General features: G+C 47.8%; 1 protein-coding gene across 2 annotated transcripts in view; it reads left to right on the forward strand.

Moving 5' to 3' along the window:
* RNF24 (ring finger protein 24) overlaps positions 1 to 27,284 on the forward strand; it is a 254,389-nt gene that overhangs the window by 215,665 nt on the left and 11,440 nt on the right. For both annotated transcript variants that reach the window (XM_069632219.1, XM_069632220.1), the window contains exon 5: positions 20,755 to 20,834. In XM_069632219.1, coding sequence (XP_069488320.1) covers positions 20,755 to 20,834 — 80 coding nt within the window. The remainder of the gene's footprint in view (positions 1 to 20,754; positions 20,835 to 27,284) is intronic.

Raw genomic sequence — 27,284 nt, forward strand, 5'->3', positions numbered from 1 at the left:
TTTTACCACCCCCTGTCCTAATCGCATCTATTGTTTTCCTTAATTCTTACTCATCTAAGAACTTCCCCAACTTTTCCTCTGGTTCCTATTAGTATTGCCCAGTAGCATGGACGGCATTTTCTGCCTTTCTATGGTCCTTCTGAAGTTTGATGTGTAACTAAATTGGGCAGCAGGAGCACAACTGTGCCAGATAGGACTTGGTACAGAGTGTTTGTGTATTTTTAAGTAAATGAAGGACAAAGAGAGGGACTAATATAGGCCATGATGCGTGCGCAAACGGTTTGAGGTGACCTCTGAGAATTGTGGAATCGTATTCCGCTCTGGTGCCGGTACGTTGTTCCGTTTTGTTCATGTGAATAAAGTTAATACCTAGGCACATTTTAATGGTACACAAAGGCTGTTTGGGAAGCTTTTCCTTTGGTGGCCCTCCTCCATTGACTTCAATGGTTGCCTGCAGCATATTTACTTCTCCTTGGGTCTGGACTAATTTTTGGGGGTTGGTGAGGCCCTTTTTCCTCACTCACCTGTTCCTCTTGTTTCGTTTGTGGTGCACTGGTCAATCCACATGTCTACCCGTGCAGGGTTTATGTCTGCCTTTGTTTTTCACCTTAATTTTTACGGAGGCGGGCAAGCTGTCTCCAGTAGAGTGCATCAGGGACATGTTTGTATGTGTTTTTTTTTTTCTTTTCTTCTTACAGTACTGTCCCAGTTACATTTCTGATGTGTATTGAACAGGCTAGTGGCAGTGAATAGTGTTCCATCTTTATCCTGGTTCACAGACGTTCACTTTATTTTTTTACTACGCCAATGCTTTTGCGTCCCATCTACTCGAAATAGTGGATCATAAAGGTGCAAAACCTACTCCTTATGCCATCTTTTTTGTTGGGATCTTCCTTTTTTCTCATGGTGGAAACTGCCAAATAAGTGCATTCCGTTTCATGACCGGTTCTGGACTAGCCGGTCGTGTGTCTGTGTGTCTGTGTGTCTTTGTGTCTGTCTGTCTTAGTCCACCTGTTTCAATTTTGCAGATCCCTTCCATAGGTAAGCTGAGACAGCCCCAGACCAAATTCTGCATAAAATGGGAGATGACCTGCAGCCATTCAATATAGTATTATACATATATTCAAGCAACTAAAGTCAAAGGGCCAGCAAAGACCCATCGGAGGACTTATGTCTTGATCAAGCCAACGACTGCATTTCTAAACTTTGCCTTCAAATCGCTTGTGGATACCTGCCGCGGGTGCCATCCTCCTCTGAACTGGTGGAACCAAGCCGTCTTAAAAACGTGCAATGTAACAATTGCTGTTTCAAGGTCTTTGTCGTGTCCGGGTATGCATTTGGCCTGCAGTCAGCTATGTACTTGCCACTGTCTCCTTCATCACTAGAAACTTTGCTGGCACCCTCAAAACTCTGCTAGGATCTCTCGAATCTGCTGCTGCTGCCACCTCTCACCAAGAGGAAGTATCCTGAATCCTGAAGTGTGACAGTGCTGCTGCAGAGAGCCTGCCGACCCTGTCCTGGGGCACACCAACATCCACTCATGTCTGCTGCTTCCGAGGTGACGACCGATCCTGCTAGAACTGAATTTGAGCCAACATCACCCTCTCCTGGGATGTCTGCCTCAGATGATTGAAGCCTCAACCCCACATCCTGTGTGCTTCGTATAACAAACGCTACAGAGCGCCTTTCTGTCCCACCGATCCCCTGTCCCATGGTCACTGTGGTGTTGTAGGTAACTGAGATGCAGATAACTTGCATCTTTACTTTCCCCATCCTTTTTTGATGTACATTTGGTGTAAACCCCTTAAACTAAAAGTACCTACTTTATTTGACCAAAGGCAGTGGAGGCTGGGTCAGTAGACCCGAGTCTCTTAGTTGCTAGGGATTATTGGCCTATCCCCTCCATAGCTTGAGAACCCTTTCAGACTTTTCTACAGGGACTCCTTTGCAGGAACATGATAAGAACTGAACTATAACAGAGCTTGGGTTGCTAAAGTTGCTTTTGTTGCTAAACAATTTCCAGCCTGACAAAGGCCTGTGAAACTGTCCTTAAACCTTTCACCCTATTCCTCTCTCCCCCCAACCCCCTATAGCTATTTTACAGTGTATGTTGATTACTTAACTGCTTTCATTTAAAGTACTTGGTAACCCTTTTGGTACCGTGGGGTAAATATGTTGTCTTAGTGACTCGAAGTTGAGGGGAACTGGGAACTATTTAGCTCCTGTACCAGGAGCTACTTTTGGCTCCCCAGGTCAATTGATGCCAAACAAACACACCTATCTGAATTTAAATGTGTACGTTTGGGACAATCTATAAATAAACATTAAGATACATCAATACAACATTTAAAGCATAACTGCTAATAAATAATGGACGCACTCATATGTTTGCATCTCATGATATGATATACAGTACAGGTAACTTGGCTGTTTCAAATCGATTCCCGGCAAGGGAGGGAACAAGGGAAAATACAATGGCATTCTTAAAGGCCATGAACAACAAGAATGTGAAATTAACTTTCGAGGGGATTGGGTCCTCCGACGTATTCCATATCTATGACATGTAATCACCACAGCTGTGCTGTTTTGGAAACTTTTTTCTGCGTCCTGCGTCGATGATGTCGATGCGCCGTCGTCGTGGACCTCCTCTGACGTCATCCGATGTGATAAGTAGGACGCACGACGCCCGTAGCCTCAGTTCCGTTTTTTCCGCAAACGTGTTGCTTCGTGAATCTCAGTTAACGCCTCGACTCTTTGGAGTTCTGTTCTTCTCAGTTCTTCGAACCTGTTCATTTTTGTGAAAATCCTTCGTGTGAAGATGTCTTCTACTTCGTCTTCGACCCCGCGTCTGGGCTTCAAGAAGTGCGGGGAGTGTGGGTCCAAGATGTCGGTGACGGTCTCGCACAATGCCTGCCTCTGGTGCCTCGGGGAGGCCCACGACACGGATGACAGTATCGACTGCCAGTCGCTCACGTCCAATGCCTTACGTGAACGTAAGAAGAAGTTGTCAGTAGGTCAGGTGTCCAAGCCCCGGAAGTCGAAGTCTGCGGGGCTTTCGACGGATGATTCGAGAGGAGACTCTCAGCATCATCGTCGGAAGTCTCGTGGGTCTCCTTCTAGGAGTCGGTCTCGCCACTCCTCAGCCTCTTCGAGGCATTCTCTGAAGCGCCGACACCGGTCGTCTTCCAGGTCCTCTTCGGAGGACTCTGCCCGGCACGTCGCTTACCCCACCAGCCGTGCGACGCCGGAGGAATGGGCTTCCTTCGGGAAGAAAATGCTGGCGATTCTCGAGTCGCAGGGTACTAAGCCGTCCGCGCCCCCGAGTGGGGTCGGTCGTGAGAGGTCGAGAGACACTGCTCGCAAGAGTGGTTGGCACGAGTCACGGGAGAGGTCTCGTTCGGACAAGGGGACTCGTTCTCGACGTACCCGTTCCAGGTCCCGGTCCTCGACGCGTTCCAGACCGTGTGCACCGGTGATGTCTTCGAGGAAGACATTGACGTCTGAGGCGTCGAGGGTGTCGACAGGCTTTCTCGAGGCTGCGGCTCCGAGGAAGTCGTCGAAGCCGTCGACGCTCAGGTCGTCGAAGGACACGCTCGGAGCTCCGGCTTCGAGGACTGTGTCGACGCCACCGATGCTGGCGGCGCTGCATCTGACGTAGACGCCGATTTCCTCGACGCCGATCCTCTCGGCGCCGATGCCTGTTCTCTCGACGCCGGCGCCGATTCACTCGACGCCCTCGACGCCTTTCGTGTCGGAGGTACCCCGTGGCACGGGGGAACCCCCTAGGAAGGCTCTGGTTAAGAGCAAGCACTCTCGGGTGCCTTCTTTTCGCCACCTGGAATATATTTCAGAGGCGGATGAGGATTCTGATGGCCTGGTTCCTAGTCAGGTTCCAGATGAAATTGTCTCGGGCCATAATCAGTTTGACGATTTGAGGCAGTCACTGCATGATGCCAGTGGACTGGACACCTCTCCGGAGGTGGAGTTTTGTAGGCCTGAGCCTGGCTCTTATGCCAATTCCTCGTACCGACGCCTGATGGCTAGGGTTTCTGAGTACTTTGGATGGTCTGCTCCCCCAGGGGAGTTTGTGCAGGATGATCTCACGGACATCCTTGATGTTGGTCCCCCAACTGACCCGGTACTGCCGTTCCATATGGCTTTACAGAGAAGGGTGGCGGCGGCTTGGACTGCTCCGGAGAGTCTCCCGGCGGTGAGCAAGTCCTTGTCACAAAAATACCGTCCAGCCAGTAGCGACCCCTGCTACTTGACCAGGCACCCCACTCCGGAGAGTTTGGTGGTGCAGGCGGCCATGGCCCCGGCAAAGCAGGCGTCGTACTCTACCATCCCTCCTGATAGGGACGACAAACGTTTTGATGGCTGGGCGAAGAAAGTGTTTTCTTCTGGTGGTATGGCGCTTCAGGCGGCCAACTCCATTTGTGCCTTGTCTCGTTTCACACACACTCTGTGTGGAACTGTGTTGCATTAGTGGCTGAACATATTCCCGAAGGGGTCGAACGGGATGGTTTCCTTGCTATGGTCCAGGATGGTAAGGATGCCATGTGTGAGTCCGTTCAGTCGGGTTTGGACTTGGCTGAATGCGTCAGCAGGTCCATGGCGGCGAGCACCGTGATACGCAGGTTTGCGTGGTTGCGAAAGTCGGGGTTTGCTCCTGATGTGCAGTCCCGGCTCCTCAACATGCCCTTTGACGGTGAACACCTTTTTGGCAGCAAGGCTGACGAGAGGTTGCAGACCTCAAAAGCTGCAGCGAAGTCGTTGGGCGCTGCAGTTTGCCAACCTCAGTGTTTTTCGTCCTAGGGGACAGCAATGGAGGGGTGGTTCCTTTCGCTATTACTCGTCCTTAAGTAAAGCGAGAAAAGCTGGCAGTCAAAGAGGCCAACACAGGGGTACCAGAGGTGGACGACAGGGTACCCGTGGTGCCAAGGCCGCTCGGGCAGTTGCCTCTTTGCCCTCAGGTAACGCCGCAGCCGCTACCACTCAGTCATGAGGCCATGCCCCATGGTTCGCCGGTTGGGGGGGAAGGCTGGCGCAGCATCTTGTAGAGTGGCGTGCCATTACTTCAGATGTGTGGGTTCTGGAGATCATAACCCACGGCTACTGTCTTCCCTTTCGGCACAGGCCTTGCGACAATCCACTGGGGAACCTCTCTTTGCAGAGTCCGTTCCGCTCCTTGCGCGGGAAATTCAAGCCCTGCTGGAGAAAGGCGCCATAGAACTGGTGCCTGTAGCGGAGAGGAACAAGGGATGGTATTCCCCTTATTTTTTGATTTTGAAGAAAGTCGGGGGATTGAGACCCATCATGGACTTTCGCGGTTTGAACAAACTCCTAAGGAAGGACAAGTTCAAGATGGTTACTCTCTCTCAAGTCCTCCAGGCCCTTCAGCTTCATGACTGGTTGGTGTCTCTCGACCTCAAGGATGCTTACTTCCATGTGCCGATCCATCCCAAGCACAAGAAGTACCTGAGGTTCGCGGTTGGCGACTCGCACTTTCAGTTTCGGGTCCTGCCGTTCGGATTGACCTCCGCCCTGAGGGTTTTCACCAAGCTCATGGTGGTGGTGGCAGCGCATCTCAGGCAAGGGGGGATTCACGTCTACCCCTACCTGGACGATTGGTTGATCAGGGGGAGCTCTCCCGAGCAGGTCCTGGATCATCTGTCGGTCACCTGCCACTCCCTTCACAGGCTGGGCTTCTCCCTCAAATTAAAGAAGTCCCATTTGACGCCAACACAGCGGCTCCAGTACATCGGAGCAGTGCTCGACACTTCCCTGGGGCAGTGTTTTCCTCCCCAGGTGAGGGCTCTTCACATTCAGCAGATGGTGCACAAGTTTCAGCATGCCCTGATTCTCCCAGCGTTCGAGTTCTTGAGGTTGCTCGGCCTCATGGCATCCTGCATTCTTATGGTGCCAGAGGCTCGCCTGCGGATGAGATCTTTGCAGTGGGCACTCAAGATGCAATGGTCGCAGTCCTCTGACAGGATGTCGGACCCGGTTCAGGTGCCGCCCTCGGTCTCCCGGGACCTTCTGTGGTGGGCCGTCGAAGGCAACTTGATGAAGGGGGCTCCATTTTGGCTTCCCGGGCCGGAGGTGACGATCGTGACGGATGCATCCCTCATGGGATGGGAGCTCATGCCAACGGGCTGACAGTCAGTGGTCGTTGGTCTCCGTCGGAGTCCAGACTCCATATCAATCTGTTGGAACTGAGGGCCGTCAGGCTAGCCCTGAAGGCTTTTCTGCCGACTGTGCGAGGAAAGAGTGTCCTGATCCTGACAGACAACACAGTGGCCATGCACTACCTCAACAAAAAGGGGGGGGGCAGGGTCACTTCCTCTGTGCAGGGAGGCGATGCAGCTAGAGTTCTGGGCCATCCAGCAGGAAGTTTCGATCTCGGCAGTTCATCTGGCCGGAGACGAAAACGTGACGGCGGAAGCTCTGAGCAGGCAGAGCACGATCTCTCACGAGTGGGTGTTGGCTCAGGAGATTCTCCTGGAGATCTTCGCCCTTTGGGGGACCCCTCAAGTGGATCTCTTCGCCTCCAGTGTCAACCGGAAGTGCGAAAGGTTTTGCTCGTGGGAATTTCCTCCAAAAGGAGCCTTAGGAGACGCGTTCGTGGTGGAGTGGTCATTCCCGCTGCTGTACGCGTTTCCTCCAGTCCCCGTCATCCTGCAAGTGCTGCGGGGGTTACGGAAGTTCGGTTCCCGGATGATCCTCATTGCTCCGGCGTGGGCTCGGAGGACGTGGTACCCGGACCTTCTCGACTTGTCCATCTGCCCTCCACGTCGTCTTCCCTACCGAGACGATCTGCTCTCACGGGAGGGGGGTCAGGTTCTCCATCCAGAGGTCAGATCCCTCAACCTTCACGCTTGGCTTCTGAAAGGTTGGGGTAGAAGGATTGGGACCTCCCTGAAGATGTGATGGAGGTGTTGCTTTTGGCCCGAAGGCCAGCAACGAAGTCTCTGTACCGTTGCCGTTGGCGTAAGTTCTGCGACTGGTGCAGAGTTCAGAATGTGGATCCTTTTGCATGTGACATCCCCATGGTTCTGTCCTTTTTACTTTCTTTGGCCCACAGGGGCTTGCAAGTGGGTACCATTAAAGGTTACCTGGCGGCGCTGTCCATCTTTAAGCGCTCGCCTGAAGAGTGTTCTTACTTTAAAATCCCTTTAATTTCTCAGTTTCTGAAAGGGCTCACTAATGTGTTCCCTCCGTCACCTTTCCTGGTGCCCGGTTGGGATTTAAACCTTGTTCTTAAGTTTCTTATGGGTGCTCCGTTTGAGCCTTTACATTCTTGCCCTTTGAGGCTGTTAACTCTGAAAACTGTGTTTTTAGTTGCGGTTACTTCCGCTCGCAGAGTGAGTGAGTTACAGGCACTTTCAGTTAAGCCACCCTTCACTGTATTTCACAAGGACAGGGTTGTCCTTAGAGTTCGTCCTTCTTTTCTCCCGAAGGTAGTGACGGAATTTCATTTGGCCCAGAAGATTGTTCTTCCGCCATTCTATCCTCCTCCGCATCCTGGTAAGGAAGAGGAGAGACTCCTTAGGCTTGATCCTAGGAGAGCTTTAAGCTTTTATGTTTCACGCATGTCCCGGGTCAGAGTGGACGATCAACTCTTTATTGGTTACGCTGGAAAGCGTTTGGGTCAAGCTGTGACGAAACAGACTTTGTCTCGCTGGATTATTTTGGCCATCTCGGAGTGTTACCGCTTGCTGGGTAAGGACCCACCAGCTGGCTTGCGGGCCCATTCTACCAGGGGTATGGCTGCATCTACTGCCCTGCAGAGGGGTGTTCCTATTTGCAACATCTGTGATTCAGCCACCTGGGCTTCAGTACATACATTTGTACGTCACTATTCCCTCAATTCCATCCGAGGACAGGATCTGGCCTTTGGCAAGGCGGTCCTTTGCTCTGCTATTTGATTGTCAATTCTAAATTTTGATTCTAAATTCTTTCCCTCCTCCTTGCTCTGGTACTGCTTTGGGAGTCTGTCATAGATATGGAATACGTCGGAGGACCCAATCCCCTCGAAGAACAAGTTACTTTCTTACCTGGTAACGTTCTTTCGATGGGAAGGTCCGACGATGTATTCCATATCGCTCCCTCCCTGCCTTCCCTGCTGCAGAATTTCTTTTGCGATTGCAGCTTACGTTCCGCAAGGCTTTGTGTCTGACTGGCAGTTGACTAATGTCACACGTTCTGAGGGAAAAAACTACAACTGAGTCTACGGGCGTCGTGCGTCCTACTTATCACATCGGATGACGTCAGACGTCGGAGGAGGTCCTCGACAACGGTGCATCGACGTCACCGACGCAGGACGCAGACGCCGAAAAAAGTTTCCGAAGCAGCACAGCTGTGGTGATTACATGTCATAGATATGGAATACGTCGTCGGACCATCCCATCGAAAGAACATTACCAGGTAAGAAAGTAACTTGTTCATCATACTCAGCCGGACGACATAGTGCAAGAGCTAAAACACAGATGGGAAGATAATGGGAAACAGACAGGCAACTAGCATACTAGGCCTGACAACATTTCTGGTAGAGCCAGAGATTAACGAGAGGTGAGGGAGGGGTGGGTGGGAGAAAGGTGAGAGAGGAACAAAACAAGCGACTATCGTACTAGACCTGATGACATTTCAGATTAGTGCTAGAGGGGATAGTTAGATTTGCGGAACGCTATGTACTGGCTCCTGGATCCTTAGTGGTAGCTCCTGGTCACTGGTTAATGCTGGATACTGTGAGAAACCAGAGGGTGTCTCACCCGCTAGTCCCTGTGGATCTCTCTCTCGTATGGCCAGGCCACATACATCGCCAGACCCTGGGGGTGAACCAGTGTGGGAGGATCACCTGGGTGAGCGGTCTTCGGGTGGAGGGGGTGAGACAACCGACGGTTAGACGTGGCATTCCCCCTTTTTTGTTCATCTACCCCATCCTATTTTGTAGGATTTTCTAATGTCCCAACTTCCCCCTCTACCCTTTTTACACAAACACTGGGCCGAGAAAGAGGGTGACTGAGAGTAACCACACTAATGCTCTCACATCGTACTGGACATGTCCCGTTAATCGGGTCAGGCACTTTACACTATGTGCATACACCCAATACCAGTTAGCTCTCCTCACACAAATAAAAGGCAACACCTAAAGGCACAGTTGAACAAGGCGGAAACACGAGTATGAGTAGAACTTCCGGGACGAAGGCGCACCTATGGGAGCAGAGGAACAGAGTGGGCCGAAAACACCAAGGGTTCCCTACTGGAGGTAATTGCCTCCGATAGACCACGAAAGACCCATGGAGAAGGCCAGAGACCACGTGAAGATTGCATTGTGTTTCAAGGATGCCACCGACCCGCCCGGGTGAATGGCAGAGTTGGGGAGGCAAGGCCAAGCCTGTAGTACTAACCTTGACTCGTGAATTAGAATGTAGCAAAAGAAGCGCACACAGCCGGTGAGTTGGCAAGCAACCTGAGAGCCTGGTGTGTGTTAAAACGAATGAAGTAGCAACATTTTATCACTAGTGAAGGCTGCACGTGTGGATGAGTTGTGAAGAAAGGGAGTCCTGTGAATGAACTTTGAAGTAAAAGGCAGCTGTGAGATCAGCGATACAACGTAAAGGAGTGGTCTGGCGAAAGGAAGTGGCCCATTCAATAGTCTCTGTGCAAGGTACATTCTTTTAAGCTATAAAGCGAACAAACGGCAAAAGTGAATTAAGCAAGACTAAACGTGAACTTAGAGTCAAAGTGGTCCTGCGATGGTCTGTAAAGACAGCCACGCACATTCGACAGTCTTTGACATCTGAAAGGGGTCCGAGCCAGATTGAGGGAGACCTAAAGTAAAATCAGCTTGGGGAAGGGAGGGTTGTCCCCTTCCCCCCCCCCCCCCCAGCAGGTTTGTATTGAACTGTGATGTGAGAGGTCTGAGCCCCACATAGAGGGACCTACGTGATCTGTTGCTGTAAGGTCTGAGCCCGGCAGAGGGAGACCTTTGTGACCTTTATGTTGGAATACAATTTTGAAAGTCAAGAAAGAGACTTTAACATGCAAGGTCAGGCAGGACCTCAATCAACGGTTTGGAACTGCTTAGAGTGTCAGAAATCTAGCCAGTGTGTGTCATCCTGCCCACAAGGGCAGCCTTACTCCGTGATGTTTAACGTGAGAAGGAGAGCTGGTTCAACTACCTTTATTCTTTTGAACACTGATCTTTGCATAGATTTCTCCTTTTTACACTTTTAGTACAAGAGATAGGGCAGGCATTAGGTTTTGTTGGCACAGGCCATTTAGATTTGACAGACTCCCCTAGGATTATTTTGTTTATTATTTGATGGTCGAGACTGCTCCCATCTTAGTTATAGGGCTTCATAGTTTTCCCTACGCAACATTTTCAGTAAAGGTTTTACAAATTGTATCCATTGTGTCAGTGTCATACTTGTGATACCATGCATTCCGTACAATACCCAGGAGCAGCTTTTAGTTCCTGCTTATTAAATCTTAATGTAGATCCCTGTAAGAGTGTGCCGATTTTAACTGCTTATTTCTAATAGTATATTTGTGTACTTTTCTGTCTGAATTTACTGTTTGTTAACAGATCTTACTCTTGTTAACTTAACTTTAAGAGCAGCTTACCTCATCCTGAGTCTAAGTCTAACTGCTCACCAGCCTCACAATTGAGAGTTTGGTTAAAGACTTGAATGTAAACAGATTTCACATTTAATTTGGCTTCCCAGAACCTCGCAGGCGTAGACAAATGCTCTTATCAAATGCAGCTTCCAAATATGATCTATTATGATTATTTAAACATATTGCAGGGTAGGAGCAGCCACGGCTTATTATGTCCACCACACTCCAATACTCTTTTTGCATTCACCCGCATCAGGGGGCCTCGACCCTCCTTGGACTATGTCACATTCAATTACTGTACATACCCCATGACTCCCTATGCAGGAGGGGCGGGCGGGCGGGCAGGCAACGCTTGGAGATTGCATTTCTGCATGAAATATAAGGTTTCACTGCACAAGGTGCTGAATCCACACTCCCGCAGAAAGCATCTGCTTTTCCACTGCAAAGTCTGCTTCAGTTTGGTTCACAGCCTCATTGCTTCAGCATATCCTTATCCCTCAAAGGAATTCTAGCCGGTGTTACTTTGGGAACAAAATGTTTATTTGTCTGCACCAATGAGCTCTAGCACATGCAGTTTATATCTTTGATTCCACTACTTAAAAACTGATTCAGAAAGCATAACCTGTGCTGCTTTGTGAGCAAATGATTACAACTTTGCTACGATTGAGCTGTTGTGAGTGAAAGACCTTTCGAAGAGGCTCATGGGTTGTAGCCAGGATTGTTTCTTCAACCCATGGGCTTTAGCATTTGTTCTATCAATATGTTAATTTAGCAAAACAAATATAGGAAAGTTTGTCTTCAGTTTTGTGGCCCCGGGATGGTGTACAAAACCAATCTTGCCAACATTATCCATTCCTATCGAGATGCTAGACAAGTTATGTGTTTAACTTTGCAGTCTGGAACATTCAAGTTCTAGATTTATAATGGTGAACTCTAGGACTACAAATCACAGAATGCAAAGTTAAACCCAGTACTGGACTAGCATCATCGAGATGAAATGGATGTTCGCACCAGGGAAGACAGATTGACGAATGAAAATCGTGATGCTCTAATCAGCACCTGCACTGCCACCATTAAAATAGAAAAGGGACTAGGTCCCTTTTTATGTTGACGACGGCCATTTTGGAACATGTTTCTTATGGCTGCCATCATTCCGAAAAGGGACTTAGTTTTATTCTCCGACTGGAGATCGTGTTGTGCTGAGCTGAACTCCCGTCAGACAAAACAAAAAAAGGAAACTATCCGTACCCCGGTTCATCCCAGGGTATGAATAGCTTTCAGGCCACGGCCGGGTGGCGGACATGGGCTTTAACCACCTGCAACCAGAGCTAAGGCCCTCACTTTGCTCAGGCCTACCAAAGCTTGGGCTGGCGTGCCGTTAAAGCCCATCTCTAACCCCCATCTCTAACCCCCACACTCCCCATCCAGGTAGTGAAAGCTATAATGTTGGCACTTCTGACACTTCTGTTTAAATCCTAGGGGTGGCATTTATAAAATAATTATTATTCTTTTGGGATTGTGAGTCACAAAGTGTGCTAATCAAATTTTAATTAGGCGGACTGGAAATAGCCAGGCATAAAGTCGAACGCCTCCCTCAGTGCTCTACATGCACACATCGCACTATTTCCTACTCACCTAGAGTCCATTCTCACTCGCCAATTGCAAGTGGGGAGTGAACCTTTTCAGACTTGCAAAGGGTATGTGCTTGCCTTCTCACGGTCTTACATTTTTCTAAAACAGTTGTCCATAAGAAGTCAGTGTGCAGTTAAATTTAGGGTTTGAAGCAAGTTGGGCTAGGTGTAAATGGGGGTAGGGGTATCTAAGTTGATTGATGGGTGGTAACCGACATTGCTTTTAAACCACCAGCAAAGGATGTACACATTCTTGGATTTATTTTCTAAAGATAAATGTTAAAAGTAGTGAAAAAGGTTTTTATGTGCCAGTGCCAAATAACGCAATGGTGCCAAGCCATGGACAATGTGCGTATGAGGATAGACTGTGGTGGTATACCATAAACACAGGATTCTATGTCATTTCATCGACGGATTCTTTTTTTTATGTGTGTTTTTATGAATATTTTTCAATGAAAAAATAGTATTTTGTTTATTTTTGGGGGGATTGTCCCTCAATCCCAACCCCTATTGTTTTTCTCTTTTCCTAACCCCTACACCCCTTATATGCTCTTTCCCACCCTCTATCCCCTTGCACCAGTTTAGATGGGGTGCAGGCCCCTTGCCCCCCCCCGTCAACGGCCCCTCTCTCAAGCCTGTTTACCACTTTAAAAACCCCTTCCCACCTCCCAATCCTCCCCCAAGCCCGTTTAGGTGGTAGCCATGGCGTAACCCCCATCTCCAACTCTGATTGGTCCATAGCCCCATAACATTGATTGTGCTAGTGAATCCCACTGCAGCCCCTGCGGCGAAGGACCCAGAGGCAAAGGACCGCTCCTGCAGAGGGAGCGCCAGAAAGTGTCTGCCGTTGTCAGCTGGGGAAGCAGACAGCTAATTATCAACAAGTGCCCACCCACACTGCCCAAAGGAACCACCACAATCGGCCACACTGGCAAATGATCCATTCCTTCTCACTCATCCACCGAAAAGCAAATAACAAACCACAAAAGTGGCACTTGATTGGATGCATCTCGACATGACCTAAAAATCAAGGCACAAGAGAATGTTGTCTGGCATTTCATGCCCCCCCCCTCTTTGGTTCCCCCGCAAGCAGCAACTCGATATCGCGCTCTTCCCCACTTCTCTTCTGGGTAGTCACCAAAGCATGTTCCCACCCAAAGCCGTGACCGGACCAGTGGCCCACATGACTCCTCGCACTACAGCAACCCTCTTCCCATAGCAGCCCCTAAGGTGGAAGAGCCAAGACGGGGGACTAGTCCTGTAGAAGCGGCTCCCAACAATGTCTGGACGTATCAGAGGGAAAGCGAGCAGCTGTCACCCAGCAGTGACTAACAAAGTACTGTGGATGCGGCCGGGGGTGACAGCAATCACTGCACCCCATTAAACTTACCCAGCAGTGACTAACAAAGTACTGTGGATGCGGCCGGGGGTGACCGCAATCACTGCACCATTGAACTGACCCCTCTCTCTACTTATGTACTTATTTTTTATCTTTTTATTTCATTTGTATCCTATAGCTTATTCCCATGTTTAAGCCACAGTGGTATGGTAGCCTTTACTCACGTTTAAACTATTATGTTAGGTAGCTAGTCTATAACCAACCCTCATATTCTCCTACTTACTCCTATCCCCCAGGCACTTAGCCGTCTTCCCCGATCAGCCACAGCCAGTTTTCCTCTGACATCTATAAGGTTAGCCATCTTGTAACCAGTCTATTCTAGATGGAATTGTGAAGTTTAGCATGCGTCACATCGGGATAGAATTGCAGGTTTTAGCAGGTGTCGCATCTAGATAGAATGGCGAATCTTAAAATGCACATAAATCCTGATAGAATTGTGAGGTTTATCATGCGTCACATCTAGATAGAATGGTGAATCTTAAAATGCACATAAATCCTGATAGAATTGTGAAGTTTAGCAGGTGTCACATCAGGATAAAATTGCAAAGTTTAACAGGTGTCGTATCTAGATAGAATTGTGAAGTTTATCATATACCACATCTAGATGGATTTATGAAGTTTAGCCGGGTTCACATCGAGAAACAATTGTGAAGGTTTTCAACGTCTACCATTTTGTGAAACCTAGGCCTTTCTCCACCTATCTAGGAATTCTTAAACCTAGGTGTGTCTCTCATTGTCTAGTACCTTGTGAAACCTAGGCCCTTTGTCATTGCCTACCATTTGAGAACCAGAGGGAAACGACTTGGATGCATAGACCCAGCGGGATACAAGAATCCCAGGGAAGGACCCATGACCCCTACCCAATATTCCTAACCAGAGAGTGCCCACATACCGCTAGACCTCAGAGGAAACTTAGCTAGGTTAGGTCCCCAAACGGGATGGGCAGGGAGGGACGGACTCCTCTAATCTATAGTTCGCCAAAACAGGGCAGGGGAAACACTCCTACATCAGCCAAGTACGCATACCACTAGAGTAATACAGAGGAAAACTGCCACTCCTCAACATCACTGCCAAACAACAATCCCAGTAACACAGGATAATCACAGGTGTCGAGCTCAGAAACGAACAAGAGGTAAGGACTTGGTAACCCAACTCTAAAATCTCAACCTTTGCATACACTCCTGATACAAAAACTCACACAACCACTTCTCTGCACAGCAATCCGTGCGTACTTCTCCACAGACTAACAACACATAACCAGGCACAACAGCACATGGGAATTTGCACAGACCCGAAAACTGCATCTAAGCTCAGCGAACAGTGCAAACCGAACTGAAACTGCCAACACGGCATCATAACTCTCACTTTCCGATTCCCACTGCATCCTACTAACCCTCCCAACCCCTCCTTTTTTCACACCCTCCTTTTCAGATCCGCCAGAACGCCTGAGGACTACTCTAGTGGTGACGGTACAAATACTTTTTAACATTAACATATGCACTTTCCCACCCCCTATATTATTCGTTCTTTCATTGAAAAATGTTAGTTAAAAAACCATCGAAAAATAGTATGTTGCTAAAAGGACGTTGTACCACCGAACGGAAAAACAGAAACCTTGATGCATAGTAATATGCTAGATGAGGACCGCAGGGGTCATCTACTGTGCATATTTCCCTGTCTGCTTCACGCTGTGAATACGCCCTATTCTTAGTCACTGTTCTGCCTCCCTTGGCCCATTCAGATTATGTCGTTGATTCATCTTTCCTTCCACTGGAATGTGCAGTTGTATTTTCTCTATGGCTGTCTCTCTCGTCCTCTGAGATCAGTATTTGTTTGCTCGTCTGAGGGAGCAGGAGGCTTAGACCATTGTACAGTACCTCAAGCAAGCTCACAGGAACATCCAGAATTTTCCTTTTTCATTTCTCCGAATTACCCACGCAGGAACAACTGGTCTGCAACCTTCCCGTCTTGCTTTTCCGTGCTCCCTCATATGACCAGCTTTTTTTTTCCATAGTTATGTTTTACTCTGCAGTCAGCATTACATATTTTGTCTCTGGCTTGTTTATGGTTGTGTTACTTGGTTCCTAAATCCCGCTACACACTTATAGTATATGATCTTCCAGTTTATTCTATGAAAAGCTGATATGCATGTTAGTGTGGTATCTTTCAGCGTCCCACTCCACAGAGTTTTCAGGGCAGGACCGCAGAATGCAGTACCCCTCTTGCCTGTTCTTGGTGATCTGTTCCTCCCCGACATAGATCTTCTCGCGCGAGGTGGCAGCCTCCCAGTGAGGGAGGATACCACTCTTAGCCAAGGTTTACGTCAGCCTTGGGTGAGGTTGTGGCACGCACGGCATATTGCGGAAAATCCTCCTGCTGTCCCAAGTGTTCCAACCACTAACACTTGTGTCCAGATCAATTCCTGGTAACGGTAACTCCAAGTCGGGCTCTCTGGCATTTCATGCTCAATGACTTGGGTCCGTTAAACCATGAGGACTGTGTGATGGGGTGTTTTTTGGTTGGGATTTTAAGGAATGGTATTCCTCCCCATTGGAGAAAAGAGTCCTCCATCCCGTACGATGGAGTAGATCAAAGGTCATTAATCTGTTGACTGTCTTGGTAGCGGCTGCGAATAGTTGGTAGAAATCCACCTCTAACAGCGTAGACCCCAAAAATAGCTGCAACAGATTGTGTGCCTGGCTGGTGGAGACAATCCCTGCATTCTCGATCTTTTGTGGGTGCCAACCATCTAAGAAGAGGTTAATACCCCACAACTTTTTATAAAACATTACAGAGTTGAAATGAGCTGTAGCCTGCAGATGTTGGATGATGCTCGATCCAAGTTTGTTACAATAATTGAGAAAAGCTTATTATCCTTTACCAATCTTTAGACCTACTCCAGCTTCCTCTGCTTCTTCTTATAGCGCCCTGAAGCAGTGCCCCAGTGGGCCCTAGGATGGTAGGCTGTTGGCGTTCTACGTGCTCCGCCCAGACTGCAGTGATGTTGATATTCTGTACCATATTGTATCTCTGTATGTACCTAAGGGAATCCTGCTTGAATCTTCTGTAACAGCGGCACGATGCATCGGGGCCGTTGCACGCTTTATAAATTCAAATAAATAAATATTATGTGCTGTTTCGGAGCTCTACAGATCACAGGGCACAGACAGGATTTACTGTGTCTTATTTTTCACCCTGGAGTCCCAGGAGAAAGGAAAGGAGTTTTTTCTATTTTGAATATAAACGAACAGTAAAACGTTCAACATTTTGAGTTGTTGTGCAGTGCACGATAGGAGTAGTGGTACAAAAACGAGATGCATTACAGTGTAAAAAAAAACACTCCCCTGTGCATTCAGATCTGATAGTCCGGGAATTGTGCCTACACGAACTTATTGATCCATTCCATAAGTGACTAATCCTCCAGCAGACACAGGCCTAAGTATCTCCTTTCAGTGCGTCTTTGCCTTTACCCCAGAGCAGCAGAAAAGGAGCAGAACCGGCTACTTGTGGTCTGCTATTGATGGCCTTTGTTCCCTAGGGTTAAGGGGGGAGGGCTTTGTTTTTATTCCCACGCTTGCAGGATGGAACTTGCTTGCCAGCCAGAATTTCTAGAGCGGACTGGTTTACGAAATGCCATTGCGGGTCTTCTCTCTACATTTCCCAGCATTACTGCTTGAGGTGACACAGCCATGAACTGTAGGTTATAAAGAACATGCCTACAGCCCACATCATCCTAGTCCGGATTCTTACAGCGGACCTGGGAGATGGAAACCTCTACCTCTTCAATGCCTTCCTCCAGAAGGAGACGAACGAGGTCGAGTGTGGCAACACCATAGCATCCATATTACTTTTTCAAATTTATGTTTTACTTATTCATTTAAATGATAGATATTGCACTAAATTTGCCACCAGAGCATAGGCAAGCATAAGAGAAAAGAGCTCAGGAATCAAAGAACGTGTGACAGTGGGTGCAGTCATTGTATGTCTATCCAGTCTCCATCATATAATTGAGCACTAGAACTATAAACAAAAGTAATGACAACCATGGGGGGTGGCCGGAGCAACGGTGTGACAATTGATGATGATAATCGTGTGCTCACAAGCACCTGCTTCCATTGGGCATGTGCTTGGAGTCCATGTGTTCATCCACCGGAGTGCATCACATTTCCAAACCAACAGTAATGCTGGAGTAAATGTTCTAAATCAAAGTTGCCAGTGGAGTTGACTCGTAGAGACCGCTTCATTATAGGGCTGTTTATACATGCAGACTGGGGTAGTAGTACCTGGTGGAGTACGGGCACCGGTCATCCATCTGGTTACATCTCTTCTTCAGGTCCGACTCTTCCAGCTGCTGCTCATAGATCCTGACCCCAGGTGACGCCTTGCTAGGATTCCATAAACTGCCCTGCATCCCTCAGCCAGGCTGGAAGATGCAGGATGCGACAGTACTTTACCAGGCGGCGGAAGGTCTAATGGAGACACCAGTGGGTCCACTTGTAAGGCTACCTATGTTGTGTCTGCTGATGCTGCACTAACAGATGAACAGAAGTCTGTTTCCATAACTAGGTCAAATATATTTAATTGGCATCATCCTGTATGCATTTGGAACATGCTCTCGATACGGAACTTACAATGGGGTGTAATACACTTGACGGATGAACTTGAAGTATAGGGCTCTGTTTGTGGTTCAATGGTGTTCTCTTAGTTTGAGTACAGTCCTAAATCCACTGCTCATCCTCAATAGGTACATTTAAGGTAGCTTCCCAGTGCCTGTTGGCCGCACCAGTGCCATAGTTCGGCCAAGCCATGGTTATTTTATATAATGACGATACAGCCCTAGAAGCATTATTCGCCCTTGAGATATTGTTGGGAAAGTACAAGCTTATGGCTTAATAGGGAAGGAGGAGGACTTGGTAGCTAGTCTGCACTTTATTTGAAAATACAGTAATATAGTTGAAGTGCCCCGTTCATAAAGTCTTGCCAGTGTGATAACGGATCAATGTTCCAATAAATCTTACAATTTCGCTATTTCCATCTTGCACAGTTCATGTAATGTGCCTCTTTGTGTTGTGATTGGCAAAGCCTCGATTTTATGCATAGAAAAATATAGGAATTATAGGAGGGAGAGTTTCTCCGATTCCCCTGAATCTATGCTTCTTCGTCCGCTCTTTTGATTCCTACAACATCTTGTTTTTCATCTGTCCAGGCTGACCAAAGCGGGTCCTAATGTCTATCGCCGATCCTCTGCAGAGTGGAGAGGCGTGTTTCAGAAAAATATGTCAAAGGAAGTCACTTGGTCACAAGGCTGTTTAACTTGGATCAGATGGATTCCTTGATATTAACTGTGTTGAAAAGGTTGGACGAGGGATTGTGTGTTGGCTGAGCAATGGCACACTTCACACAATGTTAGAGTGGTAACAAATTATTGTATTTGCAGTTTTGTTCAAAGAGCAAGTTGGGTTAAGGGTGTACCTAGAAATTATGAAAGTTCTATAACAAAAATTTGTCAACAATAGGCTAAAGTAAGAATGAGGTTTCCCCTATGAGGCCCTACGCCTTGGCATTAGAAATGATCAGGTTTCAAAGGTCTAGAGACCGTGTACCCACTCCCGCGCCCCCCTACTGAGGACACCGTAGCTTACAATGTCTCAAAATAACGTGGCCACCAAACGAATATAGCTTCTGCATCCCAGGCGACCCTAAGTGAACGGCACAAAGGATTCAAAGTTTGGCCAACACAAGTGATTGTATTGTTTCTTAAGAGTCCATCCCTATGGTAATCCAATAAGAACCAGATCGAGAACTGTTCCGGAGAATGCCCGTTCCAGAGCTACTTGTGGTCTGGATTTCCTCTCACTCTGCGTTCACCTCTATTCTTCACCCATTTTAGGTGTTCACGAGTCCCCCAAAATCTCCCTTTTGAACTTGGTTGCTTCAGCTACATAATGAGTCCTCCCTGCCTCCTGGCTCCTAGGAGTTCTCGGGATTGACAGCGAGCTCCTCCTGGACTTTCGCTCCTTCAGAGTACGCAGTACGCCGCTGCTGAGCCTTGGCTTTCTCGCAACTCACACAGATCCTTGCTGGAACTTAATTCTCAGGCTTTTTGCACCTCAGCTACTGTGACATACGCCACAGCTTGAATGGGGACTAACCACGACCACCCCATTTCACCCTCCACATTCAGGGCACTTGTCAGGCAGTCAATAATATGTGCAAGAGAAGCTCTTTTACCCGTCATTCCACTGGAGAGATGGCGTCTCTGGCACAGAAATGGGGGCTAGAAACAATCATTGTGATCCCAATTTCCTCAACAAAAGTTTGGTTGGAGAATACAAATGTTCTGTGCCGTCAACTCCCACAAGTACTTTCATGGGAGTGGCAGGACATCAATGATTCTTTATATTGCACCCGGGCACCCTTATTTCACCCCTACCTGCCCACACATTGTCCCGGGAAACAACACTAGTTTTTGATGTTAGTATTTTTGCCGTACCCCCATCCCGGAATGCTGTACCTCTACTCCCTAGATCTGATCAGGCGTGTTGCGAGGCAATACATTTGTGCACCAGTTCAGCTCTGTGCAAATGCACATTAGACAAGGTTGAACTATGGTGGTGTTGCTGCATTGTGAACGGGTTCATTACTACCCTCAATGGCATGCATCAGCATTTCCGTATGAAAGCAATTCTGGGAAGGGGGCCCCTTGTGAAAGGGCAGCAGGGAGTGAGAATGTTCACGGGGAATGTAACCTTTCTGCGGTAAATCCTAATGAACATTTAGCAATTCAGCGTTGGTGTTTCGGCAGGGTCTTTGAGGCGTCTGCCTACAGGTTTGAATTCAATGATGCATCTTCGCTGTTATGTGACAGCTTAATTTCGGTGTGCAATAGTAGTGGTCCGATGTCTCTTTAATGGTTGCAGAGAATCCCTCTAAAGCGGGACCGAGCACTTGAGATGTTTGTGGTTTCATTTCAAACTGCATAGTACGAATCTTCGAAATTAAAATGGTGCACGCCACAATTTCAGTGCTGTGTGTTTGCAGGTCACTTATTTCCACTAAATCTGGTTGCATCTATTAATGCAATATTGTTTTGTCTTCCAGATCTGTGCTGTCTGTTTGGAGGAGTTCAAGCCTAAAGATGAGCTGGGCATCTGCCCATGCAAACACGCCTTCCACAGGAAGTAAGTGCTGCCTGCATGATTGGAGATCACATGGGTGGTAGCATATACAAGAGTCACTATTCAGTATCTTGTAATGTGATGAGGCTGGCTAATCATAGTATATCCTGCACCAATGATATTACACCCCCTCACTCCCTGCACCCACCGTACACCGCCTTTCCATTCTTGCCATATCAGACTGTCGGTCAGAGATGCACTAGAATGTACCACCTCTAAGACTACTGTGCGGCTGAACCTTAAGAACACCAGGGAGAAAAATTATCTTGGGCCGTTACTGGAGGCTGGTAAGGTGGATGGTTCTGCTGTTGAATTAATAAACCGGTTTCAACTTTCCCACATCTGTAAAGACATGTTGCTAAAAAATTGGCAACGAGGAGGCAAGTTCCAGCCCTTCTCGTTTTCAGCAGAAGCTCCTCCAGCACCACCCACGGTATTTGAGGCTACCGGCACCACAGTGCTAATTAGGATACACCACGAGGCCAATAGCGGTTTACCTGTGGTTCAGATTCATCTACAGCCTGCTGTCTGTGGTTCGGTGGTGTTTTGCTTTATAGTGGTCACCTGTGGAGATCTCGTATTGTTCTCCTGATCTTTGCAAAAGTAGTTATTGGACTCATATAGGCAAAGAATTACACAACGCATTGGTTATTGTTATATGAAAAATGTTGCATTACTGGCACTTTATTCAATTATAACTTACAAAAAGAAAGAATAAACACATCATGGGTTATATATAGACAAAGAAAAAATGCTTCACCGTTATGATCGTCACAGGAGACGCCTTCATCTCGGCCACTACGACACTGCTTGGTCTCACAGCAGGTAGGCAGAGATCGATTGTTCTAACAGGATCTGGAGTGGAGCGTCCTCCCTCTCAGTGAGACTGAATCACCTAGGGTCCAAATTCTAACTCTGTATTCCAAGAGGATAACCCTCGTCTCTTATGGGGCTGCTTTCGATCGCCGCCCCTCATGAGTTACCGTGCTGCCCTCAGCCGAAGAGCAGATAATAAGAATGAAGCGTAAACAGAGGGGACTATTCCAGTTAGAAGTGGAAAAAACCCATCTTGCCCTCCCCCACCCTGTTCCATAATTCCCACTGCCCCTTATCACTGCATCTGCAGAGCACTCCTCTCCCTTTCTAGCTTGTCCTTTGGCAGACAATACAATAACTATGCTCTCCGGCTTGGTCATCTGACATAAGTATGTGACCTTGTCTTCGCAGCAGAAATACATGTTTACTAGCTGAGCCCAGAGTCCAGGAAAATGTAGGTTTTTATTACCGTTTCATTGCGGTACATTGAAGTGAACATCCAAGATGGCCGCGCAGCGGCGTCATGTTTTCTTGCTCTTTTCGCACACACACTACAGGTGGTGTCTACCAGCTCCTGTTAGCGGTTCATCTCCCAGCTGCCAAAGCTCTCTGCCACCCCTGCGTAGACCCAGCCATAACTGCATTTTCTTAACGCTGACCTGCACTAATGTACAAGTTCCAGCAGTCTGCACATGCAGACTTGGGAGGGCTGCATCATCCTTCAAATATAGGTCAACGCTCTTAAGTGCATTGGCACCTTGTAGAGACATGCCTGTGAGTGTGATTACCAACTACGCTCGCTGTCACCTTGAGATTCTCTCTTAGAACAAACGCTTCCATACGAACCTCCACACGCCACACCAAGAAAGGAATGCAGTGGCATCTCAAGTGCTGCCTCTTAGAAAACACATCCCATAGGTTCATGGTTAATGTAGTTCTCACCTAGCTTGGACGCGTCATTGACTCATTCCTTGTGCCTTTACTAGTCAGGGCAATTTACAAAGCACCCTGAGCCATATCTTTGTGACAACACCTGTGATCACGCAATTGAACAAACCCTTGACAGAACATAAGCAAATAAAAGATTAGCGCGCAAAGACAAAAAGATGAGATGGCCTAACCCTCAAGACTAGCAGCTCTTGAGTCAAAAAGTGCCTGTGAAAGGTTGGCTGGTGTTCAGCTCTACTACCTGCAATTAGATAATTATCATTAAATGGGGTGAGCACCTCCTGAGGTCGATGCATTTAAGGATAGTCATGGTCTCGAGTTGACAACAGTTTGACCAATAAGGTTGCCCCCAGGCTAGTCAAGCACACCTCCTGCCTTCATCTCTAGATGGCTTTGTCGGATCACTCTTGAGATCTGATCCAGCCTTTTCCTCTATTACAAGGGTGTGATGCTGGAAATGCATCGGAGGGACAGGGCCTCCATATCCTTGTCCTTTACTGCTTTTTATCGTGTGTTATGTCGGGTTTTCTGCGCAGGAGTCCATGTGGGACTCCTGTCGGTGCAGTTCTCGCTTTTGGTTTGGTGTACAGACCCATGGGATACCCTTGTGGCACCCATGGGTGGGGGTACAACCCTGTGTCCCTAGTGTATGTTTTTGGGCACCTGTGTGTGGCCCACAGAGCAGGGTATGGGCTGGTGGCAGCTCCAGGCTGAATTTGGCAGGTGCTCGGAGTATCCTCCATTTTGGGATACCGAGGCCCTGCCATTGGAATCAGTTGATTCCTGATAGGAAACAAGATGGCCCCTGTGGCCTCTTGCTTTCTATTGCCTGTTACCTTGTTTCCCAAAGTCCTGGGAAGCCCTGACTCTGTCCCTTGCCTCTGACTGGCTGTTGGGTGGAAGTTCCATATATGGTGGTGTTGTGAATTCCAGGCCAGACTAGCTGGAGCCTTCCCAATGACTGTATGTTGTGGATACGCCTGTGGATGGGACGTGGGTGAATGGAGTGTGTGACCAATACGCATTCTGTGTTGTGGGTGTCTAGTATCTGGTGTTTGACACAATGACTGAAACAGCCCTGCCCGAAACTGGTATGAATGCAGTGTGGAGTGTTGAATGGTTGGGTACTTGTCCCAATACACATAACTTGCTGTGAGTGTCTGGAGAGGAGTGAATGGCCTGAATGCACTATGCACCTGATTGACTGCCAGCCTGCATGAATGCCCTTCTGACCGATTGGTTGCCTGAGTGTGACCCAGCAGAATGAATGGGAGACCAACTAGTATATCTGGGGCCTCTCACTGCTAGCATTCGTGTTCAGAAGCTGAACAGTAACTGGAGTGAAACTGAAGCATGACCTTGAAGCCCTGCGGGAAGAGAACAATTGCTGTTGCTCTCCTTCACAATTTGAAAGCTGCTGTGTCTCCAAGAACTGACCCAGAGAGGACCTGGTAAGGCACCCTCTTCCCGAGCTACGAGGGACCATCGTGCACCAGCTGATGTTTGCCAAAGTTCACTGGTAGACAGACCTACTACAGGCTGCCGACCGGAGACGGGGACTGCTGCAGAATCCCAAAGAGAAGCGCCTGGACTGTTGTCCGCCACTGTCGACGACCGCTGTCGCTGAATGGAGCCGCCGTGCTCCCGTTTGCCTAGAACTTCATTTGATCCAAGGACGCTCTCGTCTGCATCGCCGCCCGCTTAATCCTGTTGGAGAAGGCTTGACAGTCGACGCGGCGAGGAGCATCCGCCGGTGGGTTTCCCGCCACCTAAAGACCATAGACACCGACGACTCGACACCCTTGCTCGGCCACAGTTCATAATCTCTTTGCGGTCCAGAACTATTTTCACTGAGGTGCCCCGCATGCCTCTTCCTTGCAGGACGCCAACGCTCCGTCATCGACGAGCACCGCTAGGAACGAATCTGCCACTTCATCGCCGTAGTTCAACCTGTTCTCCGTCGGACGTTCGACGACCTGTGACTCCCGCCTTAAAGAGAGGGCACTCAAGAAGGTCCGTCGATTTCCCATTGACGAACGCTCCAATTCCAGGTACATTGGGGCTGTAGAACTATTGTAGCAGGAAATAAGACTCATATTATCTAGACTGGGCTTGTGATACATCTTTGCTTTACAGGTTGCCCAGGTGGGTGGGGATCTCTACACAGAACTGTGTCTAGGTAACGGGGCCAGTATTCTGCCAATTGTTTCAACCATCTTGCTTGCCTTCCTCTCTCTACTGTTGGTTTCCTCTTTATTGATCTGTGTGACATTTTGACAGTATAGTTGATGCACTTTAATGAGATCTAATAATATTTGTGCTACCACTGTAGAACTGTATATATTTACCATTGTTGATTTTCTGAGCACAAAGTGAGTTATTGTGATAGTGTACATAACCTTGAATATTAATTATATAAAGACTGTGTTTTCAGTAATACAGTGTGTGGACATTCCTTTGTGGGGGCTTGGGGACTACACTGTACTTAAGAACCAGCATCACCTCCTGAGAAGCTAGGCCTTGATTGCTCGACCATAGCTACCAAATAGAGAATCTTGGCTGGGGTCCTCTGTGCCTCTCCTCTACCATATAGAGGGCAGAAGTACAGACCCCCCCCCTCCAGTCTTTACAAAGGGTAAGCCACCTACAGCTCTATAGATGCTTTGGGATGCCACTCGCAGGGCCTCTCATTATGGAAATTACTAGGTAGGGCTGACGGGAGTTTCAGACCAAGCAGAGGTCTCCTACCCCACTTTGCTGGATATGAATGTCATCTGGCACATAAGGCATTGCTTCTAGTATAGCTGTGTGTTCATTTTGCTATGGCTTCTCTGGACCAGGCTTTATAACAGCATCAGGTGTGTATCTTCTTTTCTCAGAAAAGAAGGACAAAGTGTGGGGCGTTCCTTCCTTACGTAGTGTTTACCAGGGGCAAAGTGAGGTTAGACAATTGGTGTCCTTTGATGGCGCTACTGCCGCATTCCTATCTCTTCCAAGCACTGCTAGAACGAGTGTTGTAGCCACATTTGATAGTACACATGCGAACAACCTCAGATGGGTGAAGGGTTGAATTGGCCCCAGGGATAAACTTGCAAGGTGCAGACTGGCCCATTTCAAGGCGGTCATTTAAAATGTATCTATTTGCCAGGTCTCTTTTTATGATATGTAAATGTATATGTAAGCGTTCACCACAAATTCCATTGCTACTCGCCCGCTTCAGGGTCTCCCTATTCTTTCCGTGGACCTTACAAGATCCATTTGAGTTTTCCATCCGCCTGACGTATCCTTCAGCGCTGCATTCAACACTAATCGGTCTTCGTGACTGAAGTAAACCTTTCACCATGCCTGCTCACGTGGCCGACTCCCATTTTGATGAAACCTGCGTCATGTGGCCCCGCCGTGACAGCAGCGCGATCTTGGCGGTCTGTGGCCGCCTCTGACTCGATCATGCCTGTGGCTACTCCGGGCAGGCCTTGGATTTACTAGTTCTACTTTAAGCGGCGTCCCTGGTGGCGGCAGGGTTTTCTTCCTTGTAAATCACCAATCCGCGAAGAGCTTCATCGTGGAAAGTTACTGCACCCGAGTGGACGAGTCTCAGCACAGTCTGATCCTGGGCTGACCAGCTTTTAGTACTAGTCCCCAATACCATAGCTCCGGTGCACGATGTAAAAGGTGTTTCCTAAAACGCCAATCGAATCCTAAGCCCCGACCTCCCTCCTCTGAAAAAACACCCATTTTAGACTACCCAATGTTTAATTTAAGGGTTCTCGGATAGGCTTTAATCTAAAATGAGGAAGGCAGTTTTAGTTCTCCTAACTTCCAGGTTTAAGTAATTAAAAATCTTCCATGACTTCTTGTATTCACAAGTGCCATAGCCATGCACAAGAGAATGGATATTTTTTCCTTTCATCACAATACAAATTATAAATGTTATTCATGGTTCAGAACTGTAATCCATTGTTCATAGGTGAGTAGTACATCAGTTCATTCTAATTTTAGCAGCTAAGGTAAATTAGTCCCATTAGGTAGGCTTATTTGCCAAGAATCACACATTGGTGATTAGGTGAAGCCGGGCTTCGAGCCAAGTTTTTCTGTTTTCACGGATTGCGCTTTTATGGTTACAAAGTAGACATTAGTTTTGTAAATGAGCATATTTTTAGTAAAATGTAACTTGTAAGCATTCCGCTTCTGCAAACAACGTGCGACACAGAATGGGGAACTTGGGTGGTTCAGGGTAGAGCCTCCTCTCTCTCTCTCTCTCTCTCTCTCTTTTTTTCTCTTTCTCTTTCTATTTTTCTCTCTCGTTCTCTCTTTCTCTCGTTTTCTCTCTCTCTTTCTCTTTCTCTTTCTTTTTCTCTCTCTCCCTCTCTCTTTCTCTCTCTCTCTCTCTCTCTCTCTCTCTTTCTCTCTCTTTCTCTCTTTCTTTGCTTCTCTTTCTCTCTCTTTCTCTCTTTCTCCCTCTCTCTCTCTTTCTCTCTCTTTCTCTCTTTCTTTGCTTCTCTTTCTCTCTTTCTCCCTCTCTCTCTCCTTCTCTTTTTCTCTCTTTCTTTGTTTCTCTTTCTATCTCTTTCTCTTTCTTTGTTTCTCTCTCTCTTTCTCTTTCTTTGTTTCTCTCTCTTTCTCTCTTTCTTTGTTTCTCTCTCTCTTACTCTCTCTCTTTCTCTTTCTCTCTTTTTCTTTCTGTTTCTC

Source organism: Ambystoma mexicanum, chromosome 6q, assembly GCF_040938575.1.
Source record: "Ambystoma mexicanum isolate Mex_15411 chromosome 6q, UKY_AmexF1_1, whole genome shotgun sequence".
NCBI classification, from domain to species: Eukaryota; Metazoa; Chordata; class Amphibia; order Caudata; family Ambystomatidae; genus Ambystoma; species Ambystoma mexicanum.